The sequence below is a fragment of the Lolium rigidum genome, chromosome 7, assembly GCF_022539505.1.
Source record: "Lolium rigidum isolate FL_2022 chromosome 7, APGP_CSIRO_Lrig_0.1, whole genome shotgun sequence".
Taxonomy (NCBI): Eukaryota; Viridiplantae; Streptophyta; class Magnoliopsida; order Poales; family Poaceae; genus Lolium; species Lolium rigidum.
Window position 1 is genome coordinate 201,508,899 of NC_061514.1, and position 11,985 is coordinate 201,520,883.

General features: G+C 47.4%; 1 protein-coding gene across 1 annotated transcript; it reads left to right on the forward strand.

Annotated features, from left to right (window-relative positions):
- The first annotated feature begins 9,032 nt into the window (after positions 1-9,032).
- On the forward strand, positions 9,033-11,739 carry LOC124673964 (probable serine/threonine-protein kinase WNK3). The gene is made up of 6 exons (XM_047210006.1): positions 9,033-9,467; positions 9,583-9,620; positions 9,700-9,930; positions 10,033-10,408; positions 10,501-10,975; positions 11,058-11,739. The coding sequence occupies exons 1-6, from the start codon at positions 9,309-9,311 to the stop codon at positions 11,468-11,470; spliced, it is 1,692 nt and encodes a 563-aa protein (XP_047065962.1). The 5' UTR covers positions 9,033-9,308; the 3' UTR covers positions 11,471-11,739.
- Positions 11,740-11,985: the final 246 nt, after the last annotated feature.

Genomic DNA, 11,985 nt, shown 5'->3' on the forward strand with positions numbered 1-11,985 from the left:
CCATTCCCAGCTCTCTCTCTCCCTGGCTCGGCCCAGCCCAACCAACACCGTACCTCTTCACGCCTCCCCCTCGGTGAGAAATCCCCCCACCGGATCTAGATCTAACTCTTTTGCACCGGGGCCCCTGCATCCTTTTATTTCTGAACCCGCAGTCCCTACCCTTGCTGGTTTTCAACAAACCCCCTGCACGTTTTACAAACCAACCCGGGGTCCTTCCCCCATATGAAAATTGTTTTCGGGTCCTTTTCTCAATTAACTAAATCCTGTAAATCTATTTTCAATAATAAAAACTATTCTGCTAATAACTTTTAATTGGTAACTCGAAATTAAAAGTGTTATATATGAAAGTTGTTCAGAAAAATGTGAAGAACATGAATATGCCATCCATGCTTGCTGTTGCACCATGCATCATAAAATTCGTGATAGTTTGCATTAACACCTAATATGTAACATATGGAATATGAGGGATACCATATAAATGTTGTCCCGGTTCTATTTAACTTTGATGTAGCTCACCCCTGCCATATTTGCTATGCTAATCCACCCTTAATATTGGCGGTAGGAAATGCAACTCTAACCTAATTGTTTGTCCGGGGTTCCGACTCCGATTAAATTGGGTAAGTGCATCGCATCACATCTGTCATGTCATGCATATCATCTTGAGCATGCCGGTTCTTTATCCGCAGTTGTAAGATTTGCATCCGTTGTTTGTTGTAGCATTTGCTTCTTCTCGGGATAGGATCACGAAGTGTTGATGTGAGATACGACGTGTTCTCCGACAAGTTCTTCTGCAGCTTTTCACGGGCGAGCCCTCTCTCTTCACCTACTTTACTCTCTCCCTCGCATTGCTATCCTTATGTTGCGATTCTTTATCGAGTCACGTGTCCTATCCACTTGTTTACCCTAATAATCCTATATGTATCTTTCCTTACCATAGCCGTTGCTTGATGTTTGAGCCTTGCGAGTCGTAGGCGTGTTTAGGCTCTGTTGTTTATCTCGATCCGTTATCGGGATATGTTGGGTTGTTGGGAGGTTATCACATGCTATATCATTTGTTGGAGATACACATGCTTTACTTATTTGTTAACAACTAAAATTGTAAGCGAGAGGCATCCGTGAGCCCCTTTGCGAAAGCATCGGAACTTTGACTCGCTAATGTCCCCTAGGACCCGAGTTCTTGTTATCCGTTCCGAGATTGAGCGCTCTACCCATGCGTGGGGACGATTATTGGGACCCCCCTCACCCATTACCTTTTCTCAAGTCGGTTGAAAAGGGGGCCACAACCTTGGTTTTATTTGCCTATGCCATGTATGCCATGCTTTATTACTCGTTGCCTTCGGGTGTTTATTACTGTTGCCTTCGGGTGTTTATATTCCGTACTCGTACCTTGCGGGACGTTTAGCGAAGCGTGTGGTTTGCACGCCTAGCCGCCGGCGCAAACCTCTGAGTCCGCTTCGGAGTACGGCCGGACTTCGTCACGGGTAGCTTAGTTGGGTGGCCCCCCTAGACTTTCTTGTTGAACTGGGAACGGTCTTGTTGTGAGACATCCACCTGTCGTAAGTGGGTATTGTAACGGCCCCGGGTAGTACCCCTAATAGATTTGTTTGTTGTTTTTCTTTTGTGCATCATCATGGCATCATGCATGCATCACATCCATGTTTTAACAAAATAAAATTATTTTATTAAACCCTAACTCTTTATTTTCTCTCTCATATGGTTTTAATAATCCCTTATCTCTCTTTTCCATCTAATAAACTCTAACCCCCTCTCATATAGTCTATTTTATAATTAAATTGTGCAATAATTAATTTTGGAATAAAATGTGTTTTGTTTTGGGTTACAACTAAAGTAAATATTTGAAAACTAATTTTTTTATCTATCTCACACCCTTCCTCAGATTCAAATAGTAAAACAATTTGAATTCAAAAGGTTTAAATAAAAACGAGAAAAAAAGAGAAAACCTTCCCCTCTCCTAGGCCCTCTCTCTTCTCTCCCTGGCCCATCTCCCCTCCTTCTTTCTTTCCCCACCGGCGGCCCATTCCCAGCTCTCTCTCTCCACTGGCTCGGCCCAGCCCAACCAACACCGTACCTCTTCACGCCTCCCCTCGGTGAGAAATCCCCCCACCGGATCTAGATCTAACTCTTTTGCACCGGGGCCCCTGCATCCTTTTATTTCTGAACCCGCAGTCCCTACCCTTGCTGGTTTTCAACAAACCCCCCTGCATGTTTTACAAACCAACCCGGGGTCCTTCCCCCATATGAAAATTGTTTTTGGGTCCTTTTCTCAATTAATTAAATCCTGTAAATCTATTTTCAATAATAAAAACTATTCTGCTAATAACTTTTAATTGGTAACTCGAAATTAAAAGTGTTATATATGAAAGTTGTTCAGAAAAATGTGAAGAACATGAATATGCCATCCATGCTTGCTGTTGCACCATGCATCATAAAATTCGTGATAGTTTGCATTAACACCTAATATGTAACATATGGAATATGAGGGATACCATATAAATGTTGTCCCGGTTCTATTTAACTTTGATGTAGCTCACCCCTGCCATGTTTGCTATGCTAATCCACCCTTAATATTGGCGGTAGGAAATGCAACTCTAACCTAATTGTTTGTCCGGGTTCCGACTCCGATTAAACTGGGTAAGTGCATCGCATCATATCTGTCATGTCATGCATATCATCTTGAGCATGCCGGTTCTTTATCCGCAGTTGTAAGATTTGCATCCGTTGTTTGTTGTAGCATTTGCTTCTTCTCGGGATAGGATCACGAAGTGTTGATGTGAGATACGACGTGTTCTCCGACAAGTTCTTCTACAGCTTTTCACAGGCGAGCCCTCTCTCTTCACCTACTTTACTCTCTCCCTCGCATTGCTATCCTTATGTTGCGATTCTTTATCGAGTCACGTGTCCTATCCACTTGTTTACCCTAATAATCCTATATGTATCTTTCCTTACCATAGCCGTTGCTTGATGTTTGAGCCTTGCGAGTCGTAGGCGTGTTTAGGCTATGTTGTTTATCTCGATCCGTTATCGGGATATGTTGGGTTGTTGGGAGGTTATCACATGCTATATCATTTGTTGGAGATACACATGCTTTACTTATTTGTTAACAACTAAAATTGTAAGCGAGAGGCATCGCGTGAGCCCCTTTGCGAAAGCATCGGAACTTTGACTCGCTAATGTCCCCTAGGACCCGAGTTCTTGTTATCTGTTCCGAGATTGAGCGCTCTACCCATGCGTGGGGACGATTATTGGGACCCCCCTCACCCATTACCTTTTCTCAAGTCAGTTGAAAAGGGGGCCACAACCTTGGTTTTATTTGCCTATGCCATGTATGCCATGCTTTATTACTGTTGCCTTCGGGTGTTTATTACTGTTGCCTTCGGGTGTTTATATTCTGTACTGTACCTTGCGGGACGTTTAGCGAAGCGTGTGGTTTGCACGCCTAGCCGCCGGCGCAAACCTCTGAGTCCGCTTCGGAGTACGGCCGGACTTCGTCACGGGTAGCTTAGTTGGGTGGCCCCCTAGACTTTCTTGTTGAACTGGGAACGGTCTTGTTGTGAGACATCCACCTGTCGTAAGTGGGTCGAGCATGCGTATGGTTACATTTGGGCAACCCCTGCAGGGTGTACATCTTATCGATAAGCCGTGTCCGCGGTTATGGACGACTTGGAATTGTATAGCTTGATCATAGAACAACTTAAACCGTTATCTTATTGCTAATAATCTGCTAATAACTTGCGTAGTAATATAGCATTACTACAACCGATACCTAATAAAATTTGTCCACCGTTGAGTGCCTTTTACATTGCCTCTTCGCTTTGTTGAAGGGAATATGTGTAATCGGCTGGGTTATGTTTGTGTAGTATTTTACCTGTTACCTTATGCGCTCTCGTATCTTCTCTGAGTAGACGGATGTTGTAGTGTGTCTCTATTGGTTATAGTTTTGATGCCGCTAAACCTACCATATAGCCCCAGGCGATATATATTTATACTCGCTCGGCGAGCATAGCCATTTCTAGTCTCGCTAAGTACGTGCCGGAGTTCGTTCCTTGGTACTTACTCTCGCCTTTTCCCTTTCTCTTTGCTTCCTCCCTTTTGTCGGCAACCGATGGCCCGACTTTGACGAGTACGAGATGACGACGTTAGCAAGGTTATCCTTCCGGCTTGGCCCGGGCGGGGTTATGGACGCCACTGGTTATCTTCGGGACTCTTAGTCCAATTTGTATCTTGTCCGTACTCGGACGTATTCGATCTTCCGTATGATTCGGATCTTTGTATTGTATATTTGTATCTTGACTCGTTGGAGTCGTTGTTGTAATATATGTATCTTGTGGGCTCTATTGTAATCCTGTTGTAATGTTACCGCTCGTGTTAATTCCTACGGCATCACGTGTGTGATTCGTCGTGCACGTCGTGTCGGAGGGCGTCTCTGAATCGATATCGTGCGGATTTCGGCGGGATCGCTGGAATCCTCATGGTACCGGTTCCGGGGCGTCACAAGTTGGTATCAGAGCCTCAGGTTGACGGTACCCCACCGGTCCAGCCTGTAGGATAACCTTGCCAATGGTCGTTAAGTTTAGAGTGTCAAAACCTATTTTCTAAAATTCGTTGGATAGTTCTGATTAGCTCTGATTTTCTCCTTACCTCTTTTCCTTCTCCTCTTACCTTTGCGAGTTTTGAGTCTTCTCTCTTATCCGAGTTTCCCTGAGTCTTAGGTTTCGACGTGGGTTGGACGATCTATGCCTTCACCTATTAGGACCGATCTCTGAAGATTTCTGACAGAAGAAGATCACCGACGGTTAACCTTCGTCTTCTCCATTGACGTCATCTATGCCTCTCTGTCCTTTCTACAACTCTTTGTTCTTTGACTCCGTCGAATCTTCGCTGACAATGCTTGTCGATATCGTCAGTCAGAATTCTGGGAGCTGTTACACGACTCTCCTATTCATGTGCGGAGTAATACTTTGAGTGCGGGATGGAGTCATGACCATACCGACTACTCTTATTATTCGCTCTTGTTACGATGAATTGGTGGATCCGTGTGACTGTTACTCCTTCCTTTGTTTTCTCCGGAGTCATCATCGTCATCGGAAAAACGACTTCTTGTTGGTTGTGTCGACCGTTCAGCATGGAGCAACAATTCTTGTTAGTGGTGTCGAGGAGATCGACACGTCGCCTAAAGATCCGATAGTTCACCTCTCTCCCCCGTACCATGGCGTGGAACCTCGGGGCGAGGTTCCTTGTTAGTGGTGTCGATTGTAACGGCCCCGGGTAGTACCCCTAATAGATGTGTTTGTTGTTTTTCTTTTGTGCATCATCATGGCATCATGCATGCATCACATCCATGTTTTAACAAAATAAAATTATTTTATTAAACCCTAACTCTTTATTTTCTCTCTCATATGGTTTTAATAATCCCTTATCTCTCTTTTCCATCTAATAAACTCTAACCCCCTCTCATATAGTCTATTTTATAATTAAATTGTGCAATAATTAATTTTGGAATAAAATGTGTTTTGTTTTGGGTTACAACTAAAGTAAATATTTGAAAACTAATTTTTTGTATCTATCTCACACCCTTCCTCAGATTCAAATAGTAAAACAATTTGAATTCAAAAGGTTTAAATAAAAACAGAAAAAAAAGAGAAAACCTTCCCCTCTCCTAGGCCCTCTCTCTTCTCTCCCTGGCCCATCTCCCCTCCTTCTTTCTTTCCCCACCGGCGGCCCATTCCCAGCTCTCTCTCTCCCTGGCTCGGCCCAGCCCAACCAACACCGTACCTCTTCACGCCTCCCCTCGGTGAGAAATCCCCCCACCGGATCTAGATCTAACTCTTTTGCACCGGGCCCCTGCATCCTTTTATTTCTGAACCCGCTAGTCCCTACCCTTGCTGGTTTTCAACAAACCCCCGCACGTTTTACAAACCAACCCGGGGTCCTTCCCCCATATGAAAATTGTTTTCGGGTCCTTTTCTCAATTAATTAAATCCTGTAAATCTATTTTCAATAATAAAAACTATTCTGCTAATAACTTTTAATTGGTAACTCGAAATTAAAAGTGTTATATATGAAAATTGTTCAGAAAAATGTGAAGAACATGAATATGCCATCCATGCTTGCTGTTGCACCATGCATCATAAAATTCGTGATAGTTTGCATTAACACCTAATATGTAACATATGGAATATGAGGGATACCATATAAATGTTGTCCCGGTTCTATTTAACTTTGATGTAGCTCACCCCTGCCATGTTTGCTATGCTAATCCACCCTTAATATTGGCGGTAGGAAATGCAACTCTAACCTAATTGTTTGTCCGGGGTTCCGACTCCGATTAAACTGGGTAAGTGCATCGCATCATATCTGTCATGTCATGCATATCATCTTGAGCATGCCGGTTCTTTATCCGCAGTTGTAAGATTTGCATCCGTTGTTTGTTGTAGCATTTGCTTCTTCTCGGGATAGGATCACGAAGTGTTGATGTGAGATACGACGTGTTCTCCGACAAGTTCTTCTACAGCTTTTCACAGGCGAGCCCTCTCTCTTCGCCTACTTTACTCTCTCCCTCGCATTGCTATCCTTATGTTACGATTCTTTATCGAGTCACGTGTCCTATCCACTTGTTTACCCTAATAATCCTATATGTATCTTTCCTTACCATAGCCGTTGCTTGATGTTTGAGCCTTGCGAGTCGTAGGCGTGTTTAGGCTATGTTGTTTATCTCGATCTGTTATCGGGATATGTTGGGTTGTTGGGAGGTTATCACATGCTATATCATTTGTTGGAGATACACATGCTTTACTTATTTGTTAACAACTAAAATTGTAAGCAGAGGCATCTGTGAGCCCCTTTGCGAAAGCATCGGAACTTTGACTCGCTAATGTCCCCTAGGACCCGAGTTCTTGTTATCTGTTCCGAGATTGAGCGCTCTACCCATGCGTGGGGACGATTATTGGGACCCCCCTCACCCATTACCTTTTCTCAAGTCGGTTGAAAAGGGGCCACAACCTTGGTTTTATTTGCCTATGCCATGTATGCCATGCTTTATTACCGTTGCCTTCGGGTGTTTATATTCGTACCGTACCTTGCGGGACGTTTAGCGAAGCGTGTGGTTTGCACGCCTAGCCGCCGGCGCAAACCTCTGAGTCCGCTTCGGAGTACGGCCGGACTTCGTCACGGGTAGCTTAGTTGGGTGGCCCCCTAGACTTTCTTGTTGAACTGGGAACGGTCTTGTTGTGAGACATCCACCTGTCGTAAGTGGGTCGAGCATGCGTATGGTTACATTTGGGCAACCCCTGCAGGGTGTACATCTTATCGATAAGCCATGTCCGCGGTTATGGACGACTTGGAATTGTATAGCTTGATCATAGAACAACTTACACCGTTATCATATTGCTAATAATCTGCTAATAACTTGCGTAGTAATATAGCATTACTACAACCGATACCTAATAAAATTTGTCCACCGTTGAGTGCCTTTTACATTGCCTCTTCGCTTTGTTGAAGGAGATATGTGTAATCGGCTGGGTTATGTTTGTGTAGTATTTTACCTGTTACCTTATGCGCTCTCGTATCTTCTCTGAGTAGACGGATGTTGTAGTGTGTCTCTATTGGTTATAGTTTTGCTGCCGCTAAACCTACCATATAGCCCCAGGCGATATATATTTATACTCGCTCGGCGAGCATTGCCATTTCTAGTCTCGCTAAGTACGTGCCGGAGTTCGTTCCTTGGTACTTACTCTCGCCTTTTCCCTTTCTCTTTTGCTTCCTCCCTTTTGTCGGCGACCGATGGCCCGACTTTGACAGGTACGAGATGACGACGTTAGCAAGGTTACCCTTCCGGCTTGGCCTGGGCAGGGTTATGGACCCCACTGGTTATCTTCAGGACTCTTAGTCCAATTTGTATCTTGTCCGTACTCGGACGTATTCGATCTTCTGTATGATTCGGATCTTTGTATTGTATATTTGTATCTTGACTCGTTGGAGTCGTTGTTGTAATATATGTATCTTGTGGGCTCTATTGTAATCCTGTTGTAATGTTACCGCTCGTGTTAATTCCTCTGGCATCACGTGTGTGATTCGTCGTGCACGTCGTGTCGGAGGGCGTCTCTGAATCGATATCGTGCGGATTTCGGCGGGATCGCTGGAATCCTCATGGTACCGGTTCCGGGGCGTCACAATGATGCAGTAGGCAAACTCCCCCGACCCACCCTGTCCTAGCCAGTCCGAAACAATCAGCGCGGACTGACGGACAGACAGCGCACGCTCCATCTGAGTGACGGATCGACTCGCGCGGACCGATCCATCCATTCACCAGATTTGGGTCCCAGATGCGTTGGGCCGGACAACGCGCACGTTCTCCTGCGTCCTCCTAGGCCCTCTACCAGTGGCCAACGCGTCCTTCACTTGGCCACTCCCAAAATGCCCCAAAATGCACGCACTTGGTCACTCCAAAATGCACAGAACGGACCGAATGGGTCACACGGTTGGAAGGACTGGCCTGGTAGACCGGACATCGGTCTAATTTCTATCCACGACGCGATCCAAACGAACATAATTGGACCACAAGGACAAATTTAGTTGGATAAATGTTATTGTTACTGTCCCTGCCGGTGGCAGCAAAAACTTAGTCTGTCTCTAGATATTTTGGTCTAGGGCTGGTTTTCACCAGAATTTTGGAGATGATGACTTGTAAGAATTTCGATGTAAATTTTAGTTTTGTCTTATATCTTTGTTATTTCTGTATATTTAAATTCATTAGATATGAAGTGCACTGCTAGTCTAAAATCGGATTGTTTGCTTGGACAGAGAAACCCACACGGCGTAGAGAAGCACGTGGCATGTATGCATCTGTTCCAACAGAAACCAATCTAAAGTATCGGACGGCTATCGTGTGAGAATTAGCAATTCCAGAAGAAACAAAAAAAAGAAAACTTGTTTTGGCCAGCGGTAGCTGAGCTACCTCACGAGATTACAGTTCCACCAGTAGCATTTTGTATACTTCCTCGATTCTACGCATCCAGCTAGGGAGTACAATCTTGTGCTTAGGAATCACCGCGCGACGCGCCTCTGCTCTAGTGCCATATTCAAGCCGGGCAACAGAGCGAGATGTTCTGCTCCCTTCCCTTCCCTCTGCTCTGCCGTCCTTGAGATCCCAAACAGCTCCTCGTACGTGCCACGCCCACGCCGCGGCCGGCAGCCTCCTAGTTTCGTCCTCGATCTCCTCTACTATCCACCGGCCACCACTTGAAGTTAGAGCGAGAACGATAGACACGAGAAGCGCGCAAGTACGAACCATGCCCGAGCAAGCGAGCCGCGATGTGGCCGCAGCAAGGCAGAGGAGGCATGGCCATGGCCATGGAGTGATGGACGGAGCCCCGCAGGCTGATGACGGCAGCGGTGTCGCCGACCCAGGAGGGTATGCGGAGGTTGATCCCACTGGACGATATGGCAGGGTATGGCACTCGACTCGAGTAGTCTCTGCACTTTTCCAGCTTCATCGAGATATCGTCTTCTTCCTCTAGCTCATCTGACGCTTCTTCCTTTCCTGTTTACGCTGACTGCCTGCAGTACAGCGAGATTCTTGGCAAGGGCTCCTCAAAGACTGTGTAAGTCCGATCGAGTTATTTTCTTCTGGCTCTCTTTGTTTTTGCTGTGCTGATTAATGGCGGACTGGTGAAAGTGCAGGTACCGGGGGTTCGACGAGTGGCAGGGCATCGAGGTGGCGTGGAACCAGGTGCGCCTCCACGACTTCCTCCTGCAGAGCCCCGCCGACCTGGAGCGCCTCTACTACGAGGTCCACCTCCTCGGCGCCCTCCGCCATCGCGCCGTCATGCGCCTCCATTCTTCCTGGATCGACCCCCGCCGCCGCAACCTCAACTTCGTCACCGAGCTCTTCTCCTCCGGCACCCTCCGCCAGTACGTATTACTACTAAATAATTTCTTGATGCCTTTGCAACAATGGCGCCGGCACTGGCATTCATTTCATTGTGTGATGGCCAGTGTGTGATCATGTGGCAGGTACAGGGAGAAGCACCGGATGGTGAGCATGGCGGCGGTGAAGCACTGGTGCCGGCAGATCCTCGACGGCCTGGCGTACCTGCACGCCCACGACCCGCCCATCCTCCACCGGGACCTCAAGTGCGACAACATCTTCGTCAACGGCAACCAGGGCCAGGTCAAGATCGGCGACCTCGGCCTCGCAGCCACCGCCACGGCCCAGCACCGCGTCGTCGTCGGCACGCCGGAGTTCATGGCGCCGGAGGTGTACGGAGAGGCCTACGACGAGCTCGCCGACGTCTACTCCTTCGGGATGTGCGTCCTCGAGATGCTCACAATCGAGTACCCCTACAGCGAGTGCTCCAACCCCGTCCAAATCTACAACAATGTCGTCTCCGTACGTCTCTATGGATAGGATATTCTCTTTGCGAGAACAACAATGTCAGAATCTAACTTATTCCTGTGAAATTCCCGCCAAATTTCTTTCAGGGAATAAAGCCTCAAGCTTTGTACAGGGTGAAAAACCTGGAGGCAAGGCGGTTCATCGATAGGTGCCTGGCCCCGGCGTCCCGGAGGCCTGCCGCGAGGGAGCTGCTCCATGATCTTTTCTTGCAGGTTGGAGGCGGCGGCGCCCTCGCTTCAGGGGATCGAAATTACGATCATGTGCACCTGCACCAGCCTTCTCGCCAGGACAAGCATGGCTACAGCAATGGCGGATCCGTGACGAGCAACGGGTTATCGACCGTCGACGACGACGAGGACACGGCGCCGTCGATAGAAAGATCGTCGTATTGCGAAGAGGATGAGGACGACGACGCCGACAGTAGGTACGGTGGCATCGACCTGTTGTTCGCCGAGCACGAAGACGATAACGTTGCTGGCGTGGACATAAAGATCAGAGGGAGGAGAATGGAGGACGGAGGCATCTTCCTTCGACTCCGCATCGCCGACAAAGACGGCACAGGTGCAGAAACAATGTTTGGATTCGGACTCCATGTTTGGCAAACTTCAGTCGACATTCAGTGAATTCTGTTCGTGTCTTGCAGGTCTCGTTCGGAGCATCTATTTCCCTTTCGACACCGACGCCGACACGGCTCTGAGTGTGGCGACGGAGATGGTTGGGGAGCTGGACATCATCGACCACGAGGTGACCCACATCGCCGGCATGATCGACGGCGAGATCGGCGCTCTGGTGCCAGACTGGGCTGCGGGTCCAGGCCTGGAAGACGACGAAGACGAAGATGGCGCCCCGGACGCGCCGAGAAGCGCCGCATGCTGCCAGAACTGCCGATCGTCGTTGTCCGGCGGCTCGCTCCTCGACATCATGTCCTCGGCCGCACACCGTGGCTGCCGGTGCGCTGAGCTGCACGGCCGGTTCGAGGAGATCACGTTCCAGCAAGCCGACGAAGAGCAGGTGCATTCGGAGGATTCAGGATGCAACTCGATTGAGCATCCCTGATAACGGCGAGGAAACAATCCGGCACGTACCGCTAGGTGTGCTCACATACATACGTGACTTGATCGATGCCTTGCACGAACATAGTCTGCAGTCTGGACCGCTGAACAACGCTATTGGTGTTTGACGCGCCTGTCTGAACGTGTAAATCTACATGTCCATAGATTGGTTTGATTCTTCTGTTTCTAAGATCAGACAAATCTGGTCGGTGAGAAGCTGATATGCTTTCCCTTATTTTCTAAAGAGAGAAATTTGAGTATGCGGTTCCATCATCGAAGCAAAGTCATTACGTTTGCACGTTGTAGGCAAACAGTTCAGCAGGGCCATAACGGCAGCACTTAAATTACTAAAAAAAAGATAAGAAATGAAATGTGATCAGAGCAGCCCCTGCAGCTGTATGTAAATCTTCTGCATCTATTGCCATGGCATGAAATGGAGTATAGTTTGGGCAAGCGAGTCGACTTCTTTCTTCAGTGACCTGTATCTGTCCTTCTCACTCTGTAATTCTTTTGCAGAAA

Bases quoted from the DNA above. Each gene is read 5' to 3' on its own strand.
- LOC124673964 (XM_047210006.1), top strand. From the start codon at position 9,309: ATGCCCGAGCAAGCGAGCCGCGATGTGGCCGCAGCAAGGCAGAGGAGG. The intron at 9,621-9,699 runs GTAAGTCCGATC...GTGAAAGTGCAG, and splicing joins AAGGGCTCCTCAAAGACTGT to GTACCGGGGGTTCGACGAGT. The intron at 9,931-10,032 runs GTACGTATTACT...ATCATGTGGCAG, and splicing joins TCCTCCGGCACCCTCCGCCA to GTACAGGGAGAAGCACCGGA.